The sequence below is a fragment of the Myripristis murdjan genome, chromosome 1 (genome assembly GCF_902150065.1).
Source record: "Myripristis murdjan chromosome 1, fMyrMur1.1, whole genome shotgun sequence".
NCBI classification, from domain to species: domain Eukaryota; kingdom Metazoa; phylum Chordata; class Actinopteri; order Holocentriformes; family Holocentridae; genus Myripristis; species Myripristis murdjan.
Genome location: NC_043980.1, coordinates 18,892,638 through 18,906,182, shown reverse-complemented (window position 1 = coordinate 18,906,182; position 13,545 = coordinate 18,892,638). Strand labels below are relative to the sequence as shown.

General features: G+C 40.4%; 1 protein-coding gene across 1 annotated transcript; it reads right to left on the bottom strand.

The window, feature by feature from the left end:
• Window positions 1-8,623: 8,623 nt before the first annotated feature.
• On the bottom strand, window positions 8,624-10,384 carry helt (helt bHLH transcription factor). Its single transcript, XM_030061883.1, has 4 exons — window positions 10,358-10,384; window positions 9,682-9,786; window positions 9,385-9,481; window positions 8,624-9,099 (listed from the first exon to the last, which is right to left on the bottom strand). The coding sequence occupies exons 1-4, from the start codon at window positions 10,382-10,384 to the stop codon at window positions 8,624-8,626; spliced, it is 705 nt and encodes a 234-aa protein (XP_029917743.1).
• Window positions 10,385-13,545: the final 3,161 nt, after the last annotated feature.

The window sequence follows — 13,545 nt, the reverse complement described above, 5'->3', positions numbered from 1 at the left end:
ATGAGCATTTCTTGAAGATCTAGAACAGATTCTGAATAGCAATATTTTTGAAGAAGAAATATCATCAGGAGAAAAAAGTATTCATCCTTGATAAATAATTAAAAGGTGAGCATAGACACTGACAACCACTTCTGATTTAACAAGAGGAACCTCTAACAGCAGCTGTGTTATCTGAGTCATGTCACTACCTAGTCTGACATGCAGTAAATATGTAGGGTAAAAAAAGGCAACCTGTTCAAGAGAGCTTTGTAAATACACAACAAATAGACAGTCCTTTCATGCTGGGAGGGATATTTAAAAAACTTGATTCGAATGCCAAGGGATTTAGAGCATGGCACCCTTTCTCTCACTGGTCCATTTAAATGCTGATAAGGAAACCAAGAACTTTGTCTTTTCTCCTGGAAAACAAGTTAAACTTTATTGTATCTGAATTTAAAGTCATAGAAATTGTTGGAAAGTCCATTTAGCATCTCTCTGATACATCTTTAATGCAAAACTTAAACATGCTTTCAGAAATGTGTGAGTCATTTAACACAAAAATAAAATAAATATAGAAGTTGTCCAGAAAGGAGCTCCATGATGTGCTGCTGGTTGAACGGGATGGTGTGTGATCCCGGAAAAACATTTCCTTCGATAGATTCCTGAGATTTGTCATATTATACTGCTGTATTTCTCCCCTTTCTTCCTTTTGCTTCTTTTACGGCATAAACCAAAGCAAATGGTGAAGGAAGCTGACTCAGCTGTATATGATATGAGGTGCCAGTTCTGTGAAATGGGATAAAGAAGAACATGAATAGAGTCGTGAATAGTTTCAACTCAATCCAAATGTTTTACATCATTTCCAAAACTTTTCAAGTGCCTTAAAACATGTATGCATCTCGAAATACTGTCAAAGGAGTGTTTTAGAACAATGTATAATTAATAAACACTGACAATAAAAAAAAAAAACTCCCTTCAGGTGGTGGCACTTATTTTTTTATTTATTTATTTTTTGCTATTTTAAAGTACGCAGAAATTACTGAGTGAATATTTTAGATGCTATCAGACTCTGGGGCTGGAGTAAGACACACCGCTGTTTCTCCCAGTCCAGTCTGTCAAGTCTTTCTGGATGCTGTTGTTTTAAAAGCGGCAGCCTTGTGTAGTTGTTGTTTCTTGTCTGTGTCCTTGCATCATGTTCTTGGTGTCTGACATGGTGCCCTGCTGTGAAGGTCGTGGTAAGGTCACTGAGGGTACGACCGCTTCACCAACCACCATGACCACTGCAGTGCTACCGATCAAATATTGTAAATACTGCAATACTAATGCATTGTGTGAAAACTTTCTTTAAATATGCACTATTGGGAGTTTTTATCATTGCATTCCAGCGCCTGTCCCTTCAGTGCATGTCTTAACACTTAAAGGAATTTATTTATCTCATTATTTAAGCTTCCCTCCGTGATATGTTGTTTATTTATGAAATTTGCTGCAACTGCAATAAACACTCGCTGTCTCACGATCAACACTCACACATAAACTCGCAACTGCTGGATCTCATCAGACTCATTCACTTTGACTGCATGCCTTCGTTTTGAGATGATGTCTTCGGCGGACCGTTCACCCTCTCTGGCTGCCAATCTAATTTCTGCTTTGTTTCTTTTACTGGATCGGTGACTGAGATCGTGACCTCGGAGCTTGACCTGTGGAACCCCGAGTCCCCCCTCGCTGGCCCTACGCTGGCCCTGGACACAGCTAAAATACAGAGGGGTGGCCGCCATCTCCCTGGACAAAAGACGGCCTATCGGGCGAGCACACCACGCTAACCCCTCATGAGTCCAGCCAAGCGCACAGGGAGCATATTAGGACCACTGGGTTTTATTTACCCTTTCTCTTTGGCCCCGCAAACAGTTGACTGGGGCGTCAAGTTTGTCAGGTGCTTCAGCTGTGACTGTCTGACCACATCGCACAAACACACACACACACACACACATACGCCCTTTCGAGGTGCCCCAAGTGCTTCATGTTGTGTTCTTCTGATTCGTGCTGTCAGTTTTCGTATTCTCCATTCACCAGTGAAGCGTTGCGTTGGAGAAAGGTGCACGCAGGAATTAAACACAAAACCCGGCCTGGTTCGTCTTGAAGAAACATGCGAGTGAAATCAAACAAGCACAAGAGCGACGGAAGCTTGAACGACAGCTTTCCTCACTGATTTGTGTCTTGAACTTCTCGCAGAATACAGGAGAAAGAGCTGGTTAATCTTGTGTGATGCTGGAGGGGAAAAAAGGAGAATGATGCGAAAACAGAGGGCTTTCAAGTTTCACTTAAACAGGCCAGCTATTTGAGTTGTTTTTGTTTTTAAAAAGAATACATTTCTGGCTCTAAGTGAAATTTTTTTTTTTTCTGTTTTGTGAGCTATGCCCTCTGTGTACCTCAATACAATTCTACTTCATCATAGTCTTTTTTTTTTCTTCTTCTTTTTGTGGTATGCTCTAGATTAACTCTTTCTTAATGTCCTGTCTTTACTCTGTGGCTAGTTGAAGAAATTTTTGAAGCATTCCAGAAGGTGTTTGCTCCTGTTTATGATCACTTGTTGTACACTCTATTGAGAGCAGAACGGTCATCAAAAATGAGTGAAGAAAATTAAAAGCATAACCTCCACTAGCCACATTACATAATCCTTTGCATTCTTGGCATCCCAAGAACAACAAAATATTGCCACAAAAACATTCACACCAAGACATTTTTGTTACTTCTAAGATTAATGCTGCTAGCACCGGCTCATACTGTGCATTGCTTTTGTCTTGTATTTCTGTCCTTTTTGTTGTTGTTGTTGTTGTTGTTGTCTTCCCTTCAGGAATGAGAGCAATATCAGCAAAAAATCACTCTTGGGGTGCTCTCAGTTTAACTTCTTCTTGAAAAGATGAATAATTTATTAATGTTGTCAAACTTAATGCTATTAGTCTATAACAAAAAAAAGCCTTAAATCATAAATTATGCCATTCTATTGGAAACGTCTCGTGAAATTACTCACATGGTATTTTGTTTGTCTCCCCTCGCCACGTACCCCTTTTATAATCACACACAGGAACTGGAATGTATAGTGCTCTTTGTCTAACTACCATGCAAAATTACCTGATTTATCTTGAGCACTTTCCGATGTCACACTGTCTGTGCTCGTGACAAAAGTGCCCCTTGTTGTGGCACACAAGATAACCAAATCCACCCTCATGATGCGCACAGGACCAATCTAACACTCGCTTTTTCAACCTTTTGTCCCCAAAAACAATGGCAAACAGAGACCTGCACTTTCTCTTGGCAAATGATGCCTTAATTGTGCAAGTTAACAAGCTCGCTCTTTTTTTCCCATGAATAACAAAGAGTTTGTTGCAACTTTGTTTATGGGTTTTGTTTTTGGGTTTTTTTTTTGTTTTTTTTTGGTTGTTTTGTTTTGTTTTGTTTGGTTTGGTTTGGTTTGGTTTGGTTTGGTTTGGTTTTTTTTTTTGTTTTGTTTCTCCAACTTTCTTTCTATGGTGTATTATTGCACGCTTTGTTGGGGTGTTCCCATGCTGTCGCCGCCTCTCTGGCTCCATGTTTCCCATACTGTACACTCTATAAAACTACAGAAGAAGGCAAAGAACAAGAAACAGAGGGCATGGCTGCAATGCATGGCCACAGTGGGATATTCTTTACAGTATTCATTATTTTTTCATTTATATCAGAGATGGCTTTGACCCTCCTCTACTTTCCCTCCTTTATAACACTGCCTCTTTTATCACTCTATTCATTTTTTGGCTCAAATATCTTGGTCGCTGCTCTAAATAGAGGTAGTGTTGAATAGGACATCTCCATGGATTTGCATAATCTGGTGGCACTGGGGTTGGATTGCTGGTGAGCACATAGTGGGTCGTGCCAACTGCAAAAAGGTAAAGCCCTCATCCCTTGGCAGGGGGCGGGGAGGACTATGCGAATCCTAGCTCAACAACTTAGCAGTCTAAACTTCATAGCTGATATGCTTGACCTAACATCAGTTTATCACAAAAACATCCATCTACTAAATTACTGTGAATTTGTCTTTTCTGTATTAGTCTTAACAGAAAATAGTTTTCCCTTTTCTCTTTGCATTATCTTTGCAAAACACTTGTCACACATTTGTCACTGTATTAACGTTTTTCAAAACATTTTCACCTCGTGTCACATAGCTAGGGTATACTATGAGTCGTGTCAGTACAGTGTTGTGTTCTCACAAGAATTACATTCCCAGGCAGTGAAAAGGCAGTGATATGGTTTGTTTTTTCCTTTAAGATTTTTTGCAGACTCCATTCATGTCTGCTCTCTTCTTACAGCGCCCGTCATTCTTCAGACATCACTGATGCCAAGGCAGTAGGATGGCTGCCTCTCTCTGATGGGAAACTGTTGCTCATGTGCTGGGTTGGCTGCCAAGTTTTGGCATTATTGGTGAAGGGAGGGGGGCTGTGGAGAGGGTATACAGAAAGGGGGCCCTTTAAACCCTGTGAGATAGTGGTATCTGTTGTGGGAATGATCTCCTTCCCTTTCCCCCCTTTTCTTACTCCCTCGCTCTGTTTCTCTCACTCTCTGCCTCCCTCTCTCTTTCTCGCTCTCATTGGGACCCCACCCCTACGCCCCCACCCCTCTCTTGCTCCCTGTCTCTGTCTTTTCATGCTGTAGATCAGACAACCATCCTGAGGTGAGCCGGCGGAGATCCGATGCCATTGGAGCACTTTGATTACCAACGAGGACTGACTGTTGGATTTCTCACAGCTTGTGTACTGCTTTGGCTTCCCTCCCAAGCTCATGTGTTTCCCCAACGACTGTACCCCCCATTCCCTCACACACACACACACACACACACACACACACACACACACACAAACACTTCCATGCATGCACATGGACTTACCCACACATACACAGTACGCCCATGGAAAAGGGGCCAAGATTTGCTGTTGTACTCTCAGAAGCTTAGCTAACCGTCTCCCTGACTTTGGTGCTGGTAAAGGGCGGGAAGATCAGAGCAGCGACTTCCAAATAGCATAAAGGGGATAAGCAAGTCCTTGTTTAGGCCATGTATGTGCATGGAAACACACTCACACATGCACGCACACGCATGTGCACAGGAAAACACACACAAAAACCTTACATTATGCATGTGAAGTTGGATTCATTGAAGTAGGAGGCCATGTCCCGCCACATGACGAAAAACATCACATTGTATAGCACAAGCTTTAAATGTTAAACAGAGGAAACATCCTCAAATGTTTGTTAAAATATTAGTTTATCATTCTCAGGAAAGGAAAAGTAATATATAACATTACAGGAGAAAATCTTGTGATGTGGGAGATATTTTTCTTTCACTGATGTAATCATTTTACCAAAACTGTTTTCCACCATCCTTTCAGTATATTCCCATTATAACACATAAACAAAGGTGCACTTGACATTGTACTGTGTGTCCATATTATTTTTCTCACCAAATGTGCCTTAGCTGACAATTTACTTATTCTTCTTGCTTTTTCATAAACTTGTCCTTTAAAAATGAAATCATAGTAAATAAACACAGTATGACTTTACACTGTAAAAAAGAAAGTTGCGCTGAGCATTGCAAATGCATTTTGTTAAATACAACACCAAAAATGCCAATCATGATTAAAATAATAATTATATTTCTCCTATGTAAACGTTGCTGTTTTTCCATTTAAACTTGTATATTGTCGAACGCATCAAATATAAAACTATAAATTCCAAGTGTGATTATATGCTTTGCTTTGACCATTCAGTGAAGAATGATTTTTGAAAGGGTGGATTGTTAATGTTCAGTGTGTGATATTAATGTGAAAGATAAACATTCTCAAAGTGGAGCTTTGCCATTGAGGCTCAGTTTACATGACAATAAATGGTTTGGAGTCCTTTTTCCCTTGCTCAATTTATTATTATTCATGTGATGTGCTGTGGCTAAATCTTTCTCATCTGGCTGAACATGAGTCTTTTTTCTCTGCTAAACTTTCTGCTTAGAGTCAGGATTTAAACCAATATTGGGGCTGTAAGGATCCAAGTATTGCTTCAAAGCCCCTCTCCTTTATCGTATTGTCACTTTTCCATCTGCGTGGGCACTGTCTTTCGTCTCTTTCTTTTGCTCTCTTGTTGCTTGTCTTTTGGTCAGGGGCTGGTTAATGTGGGTTTATCCAACCATCCAGGCGATTAATGTGGGTTTATCCATGCATCCATCATCTATCCGTTCATCCATAAACAATTCTTCCATCTATTTATCTATCTATCTGTCCATACATACACAGATACAAGGGCACCGGAAAGACACCTTAGTCTCTGTGTCTGTGTGTGTTTAAATAGGATACGCAGGTATGATGACATAACTTGACAGATACTTATAAACTCAATTTTAGCTTTAAATTAAGCCAGGAAGAAACATTTTTTGGGGGGCGTTTCTCTCACAGAGAAACTTTGATTTCATGGTGTTGATTATTTTTCTTCGCAATCACTCAAGGATGAAGCCCAAGGACTCAGAGATTGTTTCCCTTTCAGATGCATCTCAATAGGGCTTCTTGGTTTAAGAAAAAAGCAAGAAGTTTCACCCTGTCCTTTTTACCACCCCTTCTTTTTTTTACCTCTTCTTTTTTGGTGCTTCCATGGAACCCAAAACTATACAACTTACTTAAAGGAAGAGAGAAGGAACAGGGGCAGCGGGAGGGAGATTAGTGCAGTGCTTGAGATACAGTGATTGCATATGGCAGACACAAGCTTGGCAAAAACAATTCCCTCTTGATCAAAGTGATTTCTTTTGACCCAGTATGGCATGAGGTCAGTTGAAAGGATTGTCAGATTTCTTCCGCAAAGTGAGAGAGCAAGGCGGTTAAATTGAACCAGCACTTAAAAGCACAAAATGAGTGATTTTTAATATCTAAAGCTCATGGATTGTATCTACTGTTGATAAAATTACCCACAGAAAAGCAATGTTACTCCATGGATGTGGGTGCAATGCTTGACTGAGAGATAGTGAAATTGTATGTAAATAAGGGCCAACTTTTAACCCGGGTGGCTCTCTTCCCTGCACAACCTCCCTCTTTAATCCTGTCCATAGTGATGAATAGTCCACCTCATTTCCCTAAATATATGGAAATGGCAACAATTGGCAAAAGTTTAGAGTGGACAACTGTTTCCCACTCTTGAATTTATCACTGGTTACCATTAAAAACCTGGAGAAAAACAACTTTCTGTCCAATATTACAAGTTGCACATGACATTTAATTATATTTCCTCCAGTATCAAAATGTGTCATCTGACTCGATAATGTCTTTACAAGGTGTTTATTGACACTTGTTCCCTGTTAAGAAAAAATAAGCAAGTAATGCCAAGTAGAATGAACTGACCCAGTTTTTAATTTTAAGCAAGCTGGAGTTAAGGTTAAATCAACAGGCTGTTTAACTACAGGTTTGTTTAAGTCGGCAGAGGGGTGTCCCTGTGGGAAACAGCGCTCATGGGTGCCCCCTGGTACACCCTGCTTCCCCCTGCTCTGGAGACACACAGATTAACCACTGCCTAAAGAGATGCTCTCCCTGGACGGGACTGGAATACATTTTGTTATTTGCATCCTATTTAAATATAGGTGGAAGTGTCCAACAAAATAGTGAGCCTCCTCGAGCTTTCATTGAATCTTGAGCTGGGTCTGCCTTACAAGCCCATTGCTTCATGAAAGATAACTTATGTTTGTTTGTTTTATGCCATACTTGTGTTTCTGTTCATTTATTATATGACAACAAAAGCAAAGAAAAGATGTGTGCACTATTTGGTAACTCATTTTCTTTATACTTACCTCAGACCTTGCATTGAGGATAACATATAGAACAAAATCTCGTCCTCCTTGTGACCCAACTCAAATTTACTCCTCTGCAACTTTCACTAATTTAAACATTCAAGAGAATAGTCATTTATGCATCTTATTTTATAGCTTTTCATCTCTGCTCTATCAGTAATAGTGAGGACATCAGCCTCTGACATGTTCCTGGTTAACAGGAAATCCCTTGATAAGCTACCAGTGTCATCATAGGTATCACATTTTAAGTCCACATTTTCACCTTTTCTCTGAAGACAAATATTTTTGATAAAATATTGCTGTTAACCTATGTTTGGATTAGTGATTATAAAGTAACTCGTGTATATGATTATTTTGTATTTTGTATTTTTGCATTTTTTTTTTTATGCTGATGCTGACTCCGATTCGGTGCGCTACAGGCTGACAACTTGCAGTATCTTTTAACATCAGACACCTGCACCCAGATGAATCATATCCCGTGAAAATATTCTTTTTTTCTCTTCTCCGCTCTTATTTATTTATTTTCTCTGCATTTCATCCGTACATCACGGCTGAGGTTGCGGGATTATTCCAAGATTACCGAGACCCTGACCCCTCCACCTATTTTTGTTTGCTTATAATTTCTCACGATTTCGGACTCTGAGCTTGTTGCGCTTTAGACAAGAATCATTCACGTTAAACGTAAAAGATGACAAACAAAGCAAATTCCAGTCAGATATATTTATTACATTCACAACCTGTATCTATTTCCATCACTCGCAACATATAAATAAAAACAACAACAAAACAGAATGAAACTATTTACATGGCATGTTGCGCACTGTGCAAACTAAACGCGTTTGCATGTGTGTGACCAATAAAGTTGAAATAGTGGTGGTCGAGTCCCTGCACCGGTGATAAGTATCCACCGTGTTGTTGTGGGGGAGCGGAAAGGGGCACTGTTGGGTAAGTGATGGTCGGGCTGCGGGCTGAACTGTGCCAGGAGAAATGTCCCGGCGGACTCTGCTGGTAGACGGAGTCAGCGGGACTGTGACTTTGGTGCTCGGGGGATGAGTGCAGTTGGCCGAGGTACTCCGCCGGCTCTGGCATTGAGCCCACAGAGCCAAACACGGGCTCGGTGACCACGCGGGACTTGGACTGGAGGAACGCAAGGATCCGTGCGTATTTGATGTCTTTGGTTTCAGCCCTGTCCTCTGTGGTGAGATAGTGTACCAGGTTCTTCATACACTCGTGGTATCCGTAGTGGAAGTAGTTTGCGAACTCAGCCAGCAGCTCACCTATAGGATGAATCAAAACAGGAATCGATCACAAATTAGCCATCATATTAACTTACAGATAAACGCCTCAATGTGACGCGACATTGAGTCCCTGGAGTGATTTCCTCCCTTGTGTGAAGTTGGGCTTGTCTCAAACAGAAATTCAGGATTATTTTAATGTTAGAGTGACACGCGAATGCCACTGATTAGTTCCCAGTCAACTTTACTGATAACATTTCTGTTGACAGAACTCCACGCCGGGTGGCGTAGCAATGCGTAAAGTACAACAGCGTTGGAGATACTTGCCTTTTTCTCTCCCTCGAGGGAAATCAGCTGAGTGGAGCGCTCGCAGGTACTGAACTGTCATCTCCAAGATTTCAGCCTTCTCGAGTTTTCCCGAGTTCTAGCATAAAAAAATGAATAAATAAATGAAAGACATTTTTAATGATGTTTGACTGCAAATAACAACTATTACGACAGACATTTTAAAATGTGCTGTAACTGATCTAAACTGATCTATGTAAATATATATATATATATATATACATAAGCCGATAAATAATATATTTCTAAAATAAATATTAAATTAGGCTGTCACAATACCTGTTTGGCGAGTGCCATGGGGACTGTTTTTCCTAGCTCGTTCAGGCAGCGATTAATGCGATCACGTCTGCGTTTCTCAATTACTTTGTGGGAGATTGGAGTTCTCTGTAAACAAAAAAGGCAGAGCGGTAAATACAATTTCTAGTTAGTTCATTATCCAATAAATAGGAAGAAAGAAAAAAATATGCAAAGGAGAAATATTTTGGCAACTGGATGCTGAGAAGTATTGCTACTGTTGAACGCTGTGCTCTGTGCGCTATGGTGCGGTCAGAGCGCACAGCTTCAGTGCACGCTGTTTGCGCTCTGGGCAGTCTTGATCGTTCAGAAGCATCTGTGCAAATGGACAAGGCATGTTTTAACAATTGTCAGCATATAATAACTATTTACAACGCCATCAGTGACATTAGTGGTGCCAGATATCATTAGATTTCTATGCTCAGTTTTACACTAGGCGCGCGCCGTGGATACCCTAGGGCGCGTGGCACTGGCCTGGTGCCTGACGGATTTCTCCTTTGCTCTCAAAAAATTTTCTCCAAGTAGTAGGTAAACAGCAATGTGGTAAAAAAAAAGAGCTGAAGCACACAATTCCAATTAGTAACCCCCAAAAAAAGAAAAAAAAAAGTTGTTGCCAAAATATTTCTGTCCTCACAGTGCGGAGCGCACAGGGAGCGCATACCTTCCGATCCTTCATTTTAGATGCCATCGACGAATTTCCGATGAACTTCTTATTAAATCAACTTAGTAGGGAGTTAGAGAGATGTGTTCTCTGGTAGGTGATGAGGCTGACTAAGATTTGAGGCGAACGCTGGTCCTTATAAAGGAATCATCCAAGGGACTCTGGCATTCATGGTGTAAATTATTCCATGGGATTAGAGCCATGCTTTGGGTAAATGTGTGCGTTTAGGATCAGTTAAAGAAATAGTAAAAAAATCTAAAGCCATGGGCTAGCAGGGGGGCAAACCTGCTTTGTTAATCCACGTGGCTGTTCAAAAGACACGTGATTACTTTTGGAATATTATTTGCATAGTAACAACCCAGGCGGGAAATAAGAACTGGGCGTTGGGTTTGCCTGATCCGGTGGGGCGCACTGTGCGCACTGAAAACAAAGCCGGCGAAAAAAGAAACCCTCTTTCTTCCAACTCGCGTTTCTCACACGATCGCCTGTTTACAAATCCCAGCGAGCGATCTTAACTCTCATCCAAGCCCAGTCCGAGTTTTAAGGCCTGTCCAGTGTCATTAGAGTAATTAAGTAAGCCTTTAATAGGCTGTTCCGCCAAGTTCAGGGGAGATCTTTTGGAGACGGAGTCCCCCCGTTTGTTCTCGGCGTTTCTCACACGACTTGGTGACACGTTCATCTTTTATGAGAGATGGCAAGCTTTTTGTTTACATTCTTTATTTTGTTTGAGTCCTCGGCAGGTGTGTGATTAGCCCTGGCACACGAGCGTCGTCTGCGTCAAGGCCAGCGTCTCCAGCAGCCTCTGGCACACGAGGGTTACCCACCACTGGAGACTCTTTGGAGAGGCTCAATTTGTATCCTATTATCCTATAAGAAAATGTCTATTCAGTCGAATGAATAGTTTCATTGGCCTAAATTTTAATAATGCTGTGAAAGAAAGGGAGAAATAAAGAAGAATGCAGCTGGTGTGAACGCGCATTATTCCCCGTCACCTGCAAGATGGGTAGCCTGGAGACCCCTATTCATTTGCCTAATTTCGGTCAACTTAACAAACTTTGGGAGAAATTATACTGCCATTGTTATGAAGGGTGAAGCTTTCTGATCGAATTAACAGCATGTTTTGATCCGGTAAATGTCATTAGAAAGAAAGAAACAATCGCGTTTAAAGGGGCCTGGGTAATGCGCCAAGTGGAGACGCCAAAGCGCAAACTGCACAAAGGCTGCTGGTAAATGCCACAGGGGACTTTTGTACCCTCACATTGCTCAAGTTTTTTTCCCCTCAACAAAGGGCATTATTTTATACTTGAATACATTTCATACAACAATTGGCTGTTTTCTTCAAACATATTTTCACAGCAAGGTTAACAACAGGTTTATTGTGTGCGCTCCTTCTCACAGATTCAAACTGGTCTCATGCGCCACAACAGTTTGCTCCGATGCTTTTTTCCCTTTGAGAACGATTTAATCTTGAAAGTTTCACTGTGTTTTGATATATTTGATCCTGTGAGCAATGTCGAAGAATAAAAAGCAGCGGAGATTGAAAAAGAAAGGCTCACAAGACATCTGAAGCGTTTGGAGAGTTTTTAGAGCACCATGGAGAGAAAAGCGCGAGCTAGCGGGACGGGGGCATAAAATCCAATTACTTGTCTGTGCAGTTTTAACACTTTTTTATGTATTTGTCCTTTGAAATATGGAGAGACCCCTCTGCTGTTGCTTTTCATTAAATTATATACTGTTCCTTTTTGTTAACGGATGTTGTAAACGCCAAGTATTCCGTCAGTCAGTGAAGCCAAACGACGCGTCAAGATTCTCCTTCATAATTATTATTATGGGCTGCTTTGATTTGAAAATCGTATTTCGGCCTTCAAATCTGTAACACCTTTTTTGATAGCATACGCACTGACAAGCGAGTGCTGTTTTACTAAATATAAGTTTAATGTTTGGTAGGGTATTATGTCCACAGACCCAAATAACGAGAATATTTGGGTTATCTGTGTCATACTTATGGAGCTTTTGTTCAGTGCGTTCCCACATATTTTACTGCACTATAAAAACAGCGGGTTCTTTAGAGGAACCTCTATGACCTTTGAGGTGCCATGATCCAAAAATGCTCACATGGGCCTTTAGGATGTTGCTCCTTTGACGATACAAATAAGATATTTGTGACATCTGTAATGACTTTTCAGATTAGTAACATCTACGTATTATTTAATACTGTAATTTTGCGAATGGATTTTTCTTATGTTGAGGCCATTTTTGTGGACTGTATTTTCGTTTCCTGTCACTTTTTGATGTGGAGGTTTTCATAACATTAGGGCCACTGCTGGACTCGCAACCTGATGACCAAATGAATGTTGTGTCATAAATAGAACGAAAGGATGAATCACCATCATTTACCAATATAGATTATATGAACTCTGAAAATACAATGTTTTCTACTTTTTTTCATTTTCTCATTGGAGTCGGGCTCCTGATAAAGTAACGGCAGGAATCCTATTTGAATTTGAAACTGATATGCACAAACCACAGCATCACAACTATGAGGTTCTGTACGATATTTATTGCGATAGGATAGGACTAAATAAACAAGTATACTGAATAAATAAAATAAAATAAATGTATTATAACAATTAAATGATAACTACTTAGTACCACAGACCCCACGGACTTGTACTTCGGGAGGGGTTTTTCGTTTTAGGGTTTTTTTATTTTGAATCTGATGAACTGTTCCTCGTTGAACTACTCTAGTTGGCTGCTGCTGCCCCGGGGCTCCAGAGAAAACACAAACTGGCCTGCCTGGTCGAAATAATTAGGATTTCAGTTCGTCTTTTTGCTTAATAGGCGCTATTCAGCCTTCAGTCCATACTGCTGCACACTGACACTCAGCACAAGAGTGACTTGATTGCACTGATGTGTCTGGTTTATTAAAAGATCGTTCTTTTTTGTAAAAGTTTCCAGTGTATTATATTAAAAAAAACAAAAAACAAAAACAAAAAAAATCAGTTATGGCATGAATACAATGTCATGCATATTCAAAATGCATATCAGCTATATTGCAAAGATCCTGCACGTCCTGCATCTTGTGTCCAGTTAATTATGCATGTCTGCATCACCTTCCTCTGTATCATTAACCAGTTTTAAATCCTAAGGGTAATCCCTTACGAAAAATTATTAGTGTTTCTATGATA